This window comes from Mandrillus leucophaeus, unplaced genomic scaffold (genome assembly GCF_000951045.1).
Source record: "Mandrillus leucophaeus isolate KB7577 unplaced genomic scaffold, Mleu.le_1.0 Scaffold1099, whole genome shotgun sequence".
Classification (NCBI taxonomy): Eukaryota; Metazoa; Chordata; class Mammalia; order Primates; family Cercopithecidae; genus Mandrillus; species Mandrillus leucophaeus.
Genome location: NW_012099198.1, coordinates 8,664 through 18,635, shown reverse-complemented (window position 1 = coordinate 18,635; position 9,972 = coordinate 8,664). Strand labels below are relative to the sequence as shown.

At 45.4% G+C, this 9,972-nt stretch overlaps 1 protein-coding gene across 1 annotated transcript in view; it reads left to right on the top strand.

Moving 5' to 3' along the window:
• Positions 1-925: 925 nt before the first annotated feature.
• The window catches only part of LOC105546555 (nuclear pore complex protein Nup160-like), a 15,725-nt gene continuing 6,678 nt past the window's right edge, over positions 926-9,972 (top strand). Inside the window, exons 1-2 of the mRNA XM_011989787.1 lie at positions 926-1,250; positions 1,510-1,621. Of these exons, the coding sequence (XP_011845177.1) occupies positions 1,151-1,250; positions 1,510-1,621 (212 nt within the window). The 5' untranslated portion in view covers positions 926-1,150. The remainder of the gene's footprint in view (positions 1,251-1,509; positions 1,622-9,972) is intronic.

Sequence of the window (9,972 nt, the reverse complement as noted above, 5' to 3'; positions counted from 1 at the left end):
ATTACAGGCGTGAGCCACCACACCCGACCTTGGTGTATAGTTTTCTTCAGGCACGTTCAGCTACAGATTTGAATGTAATCGAAGTTGTTTTTACCGATGAAGAGTTAGGCAATGAAGTAATTTAATGGTATTCAAGATAAGGAAGAAACACCAATGAAGTGAGGGACAGTGAAGAGCTTGTATAACAATGGATTTCAGGTAGAATGAGGGGGCTGCACTGCCAAAGTTGGTGTCCCAGAGGGAGTGAAGTGGAAAGATAGGAAATGATGGTCGGAACCAGATAAATGAAACGGAGAATGACAGGGAATGGCTGTGGTCACTGGTAATAGAAGTGACCAACAAGCGTTGGCTATCACTAAGGAACAAAACCTTCCCTGCTGGAGATTAGCATTTTCCCCGATTTTGAACATCTACCCCCACAACATCTTCTAAACATCCACTATGGGCCCTTATTGCATTGACAGCCAAGCGCAAGATCACGGTTGGAATGAACGGCAAATTCTTTTCACGTATCCAAGTGAGTAGCACTCAGGTAACCTCAGCAGGTGGCAGCATCAAGGTTTACCACATTACGTTTCATTATACAGGAATACACGAATACAGTTTCTTGGGGGGAAAAAAGACCAAAACCAAAGGCCCTTCCCTCACTACCCCTTCCTCACCCCGCCAACCCAAGTGTCGCCACTGAAGAGCGAAGGGAGGATCGGAAAAGATTTACAGACGGACACCCTAACCGAGGGAGAAGTGACCAAACACCTGGGATCCGGCAGAGGACGCCTAAAGGCCGGACCTCCCCGGACCTCGCCCCTCCTGGGAGACTGAGCCCCGCGTTTTGGAAACAGAAACAAACCCGGTCCCGCCCCCTGCCCTGCTGCCGCTGAGAAAAGGGCACCGCCCTCCGGAGGCGTTCCAGCCGGCCACTCGAAGATTCCAGCAGATACAGTCGGCCTCCCCTGCCCGCTTCTCTCCTGGATTCCCCGCTGCCCATCCTCATTCTCCCGGTGGAAGCGCCGCAACGAAGGACCGGAGCCCCCTTTCTGCTCCCGGGGTGCTTCACCCGTCCGCAGCGCCGCCCGCCCCGCCCCCGGAAGTGACGGCGGCCGCGCGGCCCTGCCTTTGTCCCGTCGGGCATCGCGGCGACGGCGGGAAGATGGCGGCGGCGGGATCCCTGGAACGAAGCTTCGTGGAGCTAAGCGGGGCTGAGCGCGAAAGGCCGAGGCACTTTCGGGAATTCACAGTCTGCAGCATTGGTACGGAAGTGGCCAGGGAGGGCGCGATCCGATCTGTCCCCTGGGGCTCCTCTCATGGGTCCTAAGGTCTCTGACTCCTGGGTTCATCCTTCTGAGTCCACATGCCTCCAGCCCCGGGATCAGAGATTCCTTGATGTCCGACGTTTTCCTCTTTTCTTTGTATGGGTTGTCAGTCTGTCACCCTCTGCTTTATCAGGTCCCTTAGTCCCTGTCATTTCTCAGAAGATGCGTGTGCAGGCTGACCACGTTCATTTTGCAGGGACCGCAAATGCCGTGGCTGGCGCCGTAAAATACAGTGAGAGCGCGGGAGGCTTTTACTATGTGGAGAGTGGCAAGTTGTTCTCCGTAACCAGAAACAGGTTCATTCATTGGTAAGTGCTGTGGTTCGCCAAACTCCCCTGGAAGGTAGGATTTGGTGTGTAAATTTTAGTTGCTGTTCCCAAAGTGCTATTCTAGAAGCGGTAATCGACACTTAGGGAAAGAGAAAGTTTTTCTTTTTCAGTTCGTATCAGAGTCGGGAAAACTGAGACACAGTTCTAGAAGAGTTTACCCTCCCCCCCACCAATACACACACACACACCAAGCAACACCAAAAGCAGAGGGAATGTAGCTTAGGGGTATAAAGCCCATAAGACTAGTTTTAAACATGAACCCATTATGTTTTTATAGTGCTTTACAGCTTCCTTCATTGAACAAATACGTTCGAGCTTCAATATGTCAGGCATTGTGCTAGGTACCAGGACGAAATGAACAAAACTGCCATCTTCATCATGCAAGACGTTGTAGCAATGTCAGAATAGTTGTGGACTCACTTTTCATGGGGAAATTTTGTGGAGGAAAACTTGCCCTAGAGGAAAAACATAGGGGTTACGAGAGGCTAATGAGAGGACCAAATGTTATTAGTGGGGTAGGAAAAGGCTTTCACAGTTACCCTGAGATCTAAAGGACACGAGGTTAGCCAGGCATGGGGAGTGGACAGAGAGGAGTCCAGCAAGCAGGATCACCATATGCAAAGGTCACAAAGTGGAAAGAATGTGGCAGGTTTGGAACTGACCAAAGATCTGTGTGGCTTAAGTGCAGTGGGTAAAACAGAAAGTAATGTGAGATACTAAGGCTGGAGAGGTAGGCAGGACTCGGACCATGAGGGACCCTTAGGCCATTTTTAAGGATTTTTGAATTTTATCCTAAGTACATTGAGTAATAATGGAATAGGTTTTTAAGGAGTTACTAACATCAAAATTGCATTTTTGGATGGGAACAGTTAACACTGGGGATTCCAAAAGGAGCGGGGGAGCAGAGGTTGGAAAACCTATCAGTTACTGTGTTCACAACTTGGGCGGCAGGATCATTAGAAGCCCAAACCTCATGTAGATAGGAATATATACACAATATATTCATGTAACAAACCTGCACATGTACCCCTGAATCTAAATTTTTTAAAATGTATTTTTAGAAGATCTCAGTCTACTTTGTGGAAAGTGGATTTGAATCAGATGGGTATAATGCAAAAAAAAGTTTGCTTTTATGATGGCCCAAGTAAGGGTTGCTGGTGGTTCAATTGTGGGAATGACTAGAAATAGAAAAGTAGATGGATTCAAGATACCTTTGGAAGATAGATTCACTAGGACTTGGTGGTGGATTGAATATGGGGTAAGGGATGGTAAAAGAAAAGGAGACAACAAGGACAGCTCCCTGGTGTCTCATGTGACTAACCAGATGTGAGTGGGGAGGGGTTGCCATTTACAGAGATCCATAGAAGATGGATTTTGGAAAGATATGAATAATTCTGTTGGACATAGTAAATTTGAAGTACCTGGGGAGCAGCCCTTTGGAAATGTCAAGTAGGCATTGAAATTTACAGGTCTAAGGCTCAAAAGAGAGACTTTATGTTAGAGATACAAATTTCATTTAATTAAATATTTTGGCTGGGCACAGTGGCTCACACCTGTAATCCCAGCACTTTGGGGGGCTGAGGTGGGAGGATCTCTTGAGGCCAGGAGTTCAAGACCCCATTTCTACAATTTTTTTTCTTTTTTCTTTCTGTTTTTTTTTTCTTTTCTTTTTGAGAGACGGTCTGGTGGCTCCATTGTCCAGGCTGGAGTGCAGTGGTGCAATCATGGCTCACTGCAGTCTCCGCCTCCTGGGTTCAAGTGACCCTCCCACCTCAGCCTCCCAAGTAGCTGGAATTACAGGTATGCGCCACCATGCCCAGCTGATTTTTCTATTTGTTTTTGTAGAGATGGGGTTTTGCCTGGTTGCCCAGGCTGGTCTTGGACTGCCGGACTCAAGCAGTGCCCCATTCTCGGCCTCCCAACTTGCTGGGATTACAGGCGGAGCCACCATATCTGGCCTGATTTTTAAAAATTAGCCAGGCGGGGTGGCATGTGCCTTTCATCTTAACCACTCAGGAGGCTGAGGCGGGAGGATCTGATCATGCCACTGCACTCCAGCTTGGGAAACAGGGTAAGACCCCATCTCTTTTATAAAAACAGGAAGAAATAAAGGAAATTTGCTTGCCTAATATATTTCAGTCCATTTTTAGGGAATAGGGATATAGCAGGGAACAAAACAAAGTTCCTACTCTCATGGAGGAAAATAGGCAACAACAACAATAACTAAAAAAACAAAAAACCCAAGTACATGTAGTTTTGTTACAGGAAAAGGGTGCCGATCCAGGCCCCAAGGGAGGGTTCTCAGATCTCACACAAGAAAGAATACAGGGCAAGTCTGCAGTGCAAAGTGAAAGCAAGTTTATTAAGAAAGTAAAGGAGGCCAGGTGTGGTGGCTCACGCCTGTAATCCCAGTACTTTAGGAGGCCGAGGCAGGTGGATCACCTGAGGTCAGGAGTTTGAGAGGTCAGGAGTTCGAGACCAGCCTGACCAACATGGTGAAACCCTGTCTCTACTAAAAATACAAAATTAGCTGGGCGTGGTGGCACATGCCTGTAATCCCAGCTAATTGGGAGGCTGAGGCAGGAGAATAGCTTGAACCGAGGAGGTGGAGGGTGCAGTGAGCTGAGATTGCACCATTGCACTCCAGCCTGGGCAACAAGAACGAAACTCCATCTCAAAAAAAAAGTAAATAAATAAAAGAATGGCTACTCCATAGACACAGTAGCCCCAAGGGCTGCTGGTTGCCCATTTTTATGGTTATTTCTTGAAGATATACTAAACAGGGATGGATTATTCATGCTTCCACTTTTTAAACCATACAGGGTAACTTCCTGATGTTGCCATGGCATTTGTAAACTGTCATGGCCTTGGTGGGAGTGTAGCAGTGAGGGCAACCAGAGGTCACCCTTGTCACCATTTTGGTTTTGATGGGTTTTGGCTTGCTCCTTTATTGCATCCTGTTTTATCAGCAAGGTCTTTATGACCTGTATTTTGTGCCGACCTCCTAATCTCATCCTGTGACTTAGAATGCCTTAACTGTCTGGGAATGCATGCCAGTAGGTTTCAGTCTCATGTTACCCAACTCCTGTTCAAGATGGAGTCGTTCAGGTTCACATGCCTCTGACAGTTTGTCAGTTGATAAATGGAATAGGGAAAGGAGAACAGCGTAAGAGGGAAGAAGAATACCTGTGGCAGTTAATGTTTTATGTAGGGTGGTTGGGCAAAAGCCAGGGGTAAGTTGACATTTGAGCAGAAGAAAGGATACCTGGGGAATGAGTATTTCAGGTGGAGCCCTCCAAGAAGAAGGAATAGTAAGTGCAAAGAACCCTGAAGCAGGAGCTTGTTGTGTTCAAAGAGTGGAAAGGAGCCAGGAGTCTGCAGCTGAGTGAACGAAGGGTAGAATAATAAGAAAGAGATAGCTTAAGGCCAGATCAGGGCTTTGTTGGTTATTTTAAGCTTCAGCTTTTGCTCTGAGTAAGATGAGAAGAAGCTGTGGAAGATTTAAGTAGAGGATGACATGATCTAAGATCTGAGTTTCTAAAGGATTGCTTTGACTGCCGTCTTGAGAATAGAGTGTGGTGGGGGAAAGGGTGGGTGTGGGGAGACCAGTTAGGAGGCTGGTGCCACAATTCAGACATGGTGGCTTAGATCAGGGTGGTAGTGACAGAGGCAGTGAGAAATGTTCTGATTGTGGATATGTTTTCAAGGTGGATTTGTTAGAATTACTATTGCATTGGATGGGGGGTATACAGAAAGAAAAGAGTCAGAGGTGAGCCCTAGATTTTTGGCTTGAGCAGTTGGAAATTAGGGAGATGTCATTAATTGAGATGGAAAAAAGTATAGGTGAAGCAGGTACTTTTGTTTGTTTTCTTCAGGTTCAGTGAGTGCAGGAGTTCTGTTTTGGACAGTTGTAATCTGAAATGCCTGTTAGATATCCAAGTGAGTGCTGAGATAGTAGTCAGGAGTTGAGTGAAGTCGGGCTGAAGATACAGATTGTGAAATTGTTGGCATTAGATGGTGCGTAAAGCTGTTCTACTGAATGAGATCACCTAGAAAGTGAGAATAAATTAGGATTTTTCACCTTCTGCACTATTACTGTCAGCTAAGTCTTCATTGTGGGGGGCTGTCCTATATGTGATAGGTTGTTAAACAGCATTCCCGGCCTCTACCCTCTGCCTACCAATAGCACATCTATACGATCACTTCTACCCCAGTTACAATAACCAAAAATATCTCTAGATATTGCTTAATATCCTGGTGAGTGAGGAAGAATCGCCTCCAGTTGAGAGCCACTTGAGTAGAGCGGTCTGGGACTAAACCCTGGGGCACACCAACATTTAGAAAAATGAGGAACCAGCAAAGGAGCCCAAGAAGGAGTAAGTGAAGTAAGAGTTGAACAAAGAATGTGGTATCCCAGAAGCTAAGGGAAATATTTCAAGGAGGAGGAGAGTGAAAAACTGACAGTGTTGCATTTAAGCCAGGCAAGATGAAAAATGAAAACTGGCCTTTGGATCATGGAGGTCATTGGTGACCTGGTCAGAAATTGCTGCAGTAGTCCTACAAAAGCCTCAGTGGAGTGGGTTCAAGAGAGAAAGGGAGCAGAGGAATTGTGAGTATAGAACAGCCCTTTCAAGGTATATTGCTGTAAGGGAAGCAGAGAAATCACATGGTAGTTGGAGAGCAAGGGAGGAACATAGAGAAAATATACTAATATATCTATGTGCAGTTGGGAATGACCTAGTAGATGCAGTTGAGAGCGATCACTAGAGGAAAGGAATTTGGGAAACTGAGAAGGTGGAGTTTGTTTGTTTGTTTTTTTAGAGTCAGTTTCACTCTGTCACCCAGGCTGGAGTACAGTAGCACAGTCATGGCCTACTGCAGCCTGAACTCCTAGGCTCAATCGATCCTCCCATCTCAGCCTCCCAGGTGGCTAAGATTGCAGGCGGGCATCACCATGTCTGGCTAGTTTTTTTATTTTGTAAAGATAGAGTTTTGCTGTGTTGCCCAGGCTGATCTTGTACTCTTGGGCTGAAGAAATCCTCCTGTCTTGGCCTCCCAAAATGCTGGGATTGTAGGCATGAGCCACCATACCTGGCCCTGATACTGAAATCATTAACAATTACGGCAAGAGTAGTGTGGGAGAGAGTGACAGTGGGCCAAGAGCTAAAATCAACTGCAGTGAGCATGGGTAGCAGGTGGTATCTGATTCCGTGAGCTTCAGAGCTGAGTGATTCGGGTAGCAGAGGAGGAACAGTGGCCTAGAATGCCAGTGGGGAACAAGGACATCTGTATGTTCTCCTTGAGGCCCCACTGCAAAGGGCATGGTAGAGAAAACTTGGGTCACTGTCCTCACGGGAGATTCAGGATCCAACTTTAACCATAAGGCAGGAAAGCGAAAGAATTATTCAGAGATGAAGTTGAGGATCCAGAAAATTGTGCTAATGTCATGAGTTACCAGAAGCAAAGTAGCTCTGGGAAATCATCAGCGCTGAAAAGGTACTTACATCCTTGGGAGTAGATAAGATGTGCCTTGGGAGAAAGTGTACAGTGAGAGAAGATGATCCAGGATCAAGGTTTGAGGAAATCTAGCATATAGGGGTCAGGTCAAGGAGAAGGAGAAGAAATGGACAGGAATGTGGGAGGAAAACTGGGAGAGAGTAGTATCATAGGATTCAAGAGACGAGACTGTTTAAAAAGGAAGGCAAGATCAAGTATGTGGAATGCTGCTAAGAGATCAAGTAAGAGGGCCATGCGTGGTGGCTCACACCTGTAATCCCAGCACTTTGGGAGGCTGAGGCGGGTGGATCACTTGAGGTCAGGAGTTCAAGACCAGCCTGGCCAACATGGTGAAACCCTGTCTCTACTAAAAATACAAAAATTAGCCAGGTGTGATGGCGGGCGCCTGTAATCCCAGCTACTCAGGAGGCTGAGGTCAGAGAATTGCTTGAACCCGGGAGGTGGAGGTTACAGTGAGCTAAGATCGCACCACTGCACTCCAGCCTGGGCGACAGAGCGAGACTCAGTCTCAAAAAACAAACAAAAAACTCTTTTAGCTCTATGAAAAGAAGAGCCTGGATTTATTCATAACATAGATATTTTTTCTCCTCAGTTATGGTTAAGATAAGTCAACTGAATCAAAAGCAACCAAAATAGTTAGATATGTCAAAGATGACAGTTCTGGGAATAAAGGCTGAGTTTCAGTAAAAGAAGAATTTGTGGTGGGATACTTTTTGGGTAAGATTTCTCCTGTTATTAGTCAAGGGAACATTCACTGAAAAGGAAGGAAAAAAGGCCTGGTGTGATCCCTCACTTTTGGGAGGCTGAGGCAGGAAGTTCTTGAGCCCAGAAGTTCAAGACCAGTCTGGGCAACTAGTGGGGCCCTATATAAAACATTTGAAAAATAGCTGAACATGGTGATGCGAGCCCATAGTCCCAGCTACTTGGGAGGCTGAGGTAGGAGGATCACTTGAACCTTACCGGTAGGTGGAGGTTGTAGTGAGTCGAGATGGTGTCACTACACTCCAGCATGGGTGACAGAGCAAGACCCTGTCTCAAAAAATGGAGGGAGAGGAAAAAAACTTTAGAAACTACTTGAAAAAAGGAAGTTAATTAAAATGAAGGGAATTTGAGATGATGGGATGCTTGGAAAAAGACATGGTCAGAGTAATTTTTTTTTTTTTTTTAACCGAATCTTACTTTGTCACCCAGGCTGGAGTGCAGTGGCGTGATCTCAGCTCACTGCAAGCTCTGCCTCCTGGGTTCAAGCGGTTCTCCTGCCTCAGCCTCCCAAGTAGCTGGGACTATAGGCGCCCACCACCACGCCTGGCTAATTTTTTTTTTAGTAGAGACGGGGTTTCACTGTGTTAGCCAGGATGGTCTCGATCCCCTGACCTCGTGATCCACCCTCTTTAGCCTCCCAAAGTGCTGGGATTATAGGCCTGAGCCACCACGTCCGGCCTAGAATAATTTTAATAAAATATAAGAATATATTTACTCGAGAGGAGCAAATTCAATAAAACTAGGAGCTAGAAGTCAAGAAAAATAAACTATGTGGTGGCTCACGTCTGTAATCACAGCACTTTGGGAGGCTGAGGCGGGAGGATCACTTGAGACCAGAAGTTCAAGACCAGCCTGGGCAATACAGTGAGACCCCACCTCTAAAAAAATAAAAATTTAAAAAGAGGAAAAATAAAACTAATTGGTTAAATTTTTCATCTTGGTTTGTTCTGCAAGAAAGAGTTCATTTCATCATTCTAGGAAAGATGTGACCCCAGCAAGAAGTAGAGCTGCCTCTTTTGACAATCACTAAGTATCAGCTGGTGCTGCTGAGGAAGAGGTACTAAGGATAAACCTGCAGTAGATCACAAAGAGGGTACTAGTTAAATCGTAGAGATGGAAGAGAAGGAGCAGGGTCAGGAAGAGGAAAGCAACAGGCTTTGACAGATCATACCTACTGAGTCAAAGACATAGACGAGTAAATATGTACTAGTGATTTTTAAAGATAAATACTTAGAAATCAAAAGTAAGAAATATCCTTGTTAAAGTAACACAACAGCTTCTGTGCTGAGTCAGGTAGACATTGGATGGAGGGTTAAATCTGAATTTAAAGTCAGACCTAATGGCCTTGGGCAAAATGCTTTATCTCCTCTGTTGCAACTTGAGTTTGAATAAAGTTTTTTTTTTTTTTTTGAGTTTGCGTGCATTTTATCAAAAGCACTTATTGAATGCTAGCTCTGTCCTAGGCACTTTGCTGGGTCTAAGGATATCCAAGTGTGTATGCACGTGCTTTCCCTAGAGGAACAGTATTAATATTTGGGCTGTAAGAACATAGGGGCTATCGCTACACTCACAGAACTTACCATCATTGTTAATAACAAGCTCCTTTTTTATTTTTTTTTTCCAGTTACTACTTTATTTATATTACTATGCCTAAGTTACATGGAAAAAGACAGCAGTTCTGACCCATTTCAGAAAAAGTTTCCTATCAACACCAATTATGTAGTGACAAATAATTAGAAATGGTGACATCTTTGTGTCAAGACTGACAAGGAAGAATGGGCTCTAGTGCTACAGTTCATTTCTAGCAAGAAAATGGCACACTGGCCAGCACAAGCCATGCTAACACTGAGCCTTTAGCACTGGGCACAGATTTGGAGCTCTTCTCTGATGCTAGCAAATCAAGTGAAATAACTGGGTTTTTTAAAAAAAAGTTTATTGGAAGGCCAAGGTGGGCGAATCACGAGGTCAGGAGATCGAGACCATCCTGGCTAACACGGTGAAACCCCGTCTCTACTAAAAATACAAAAAATTAGCCAGGTGTGGTGGCAGGC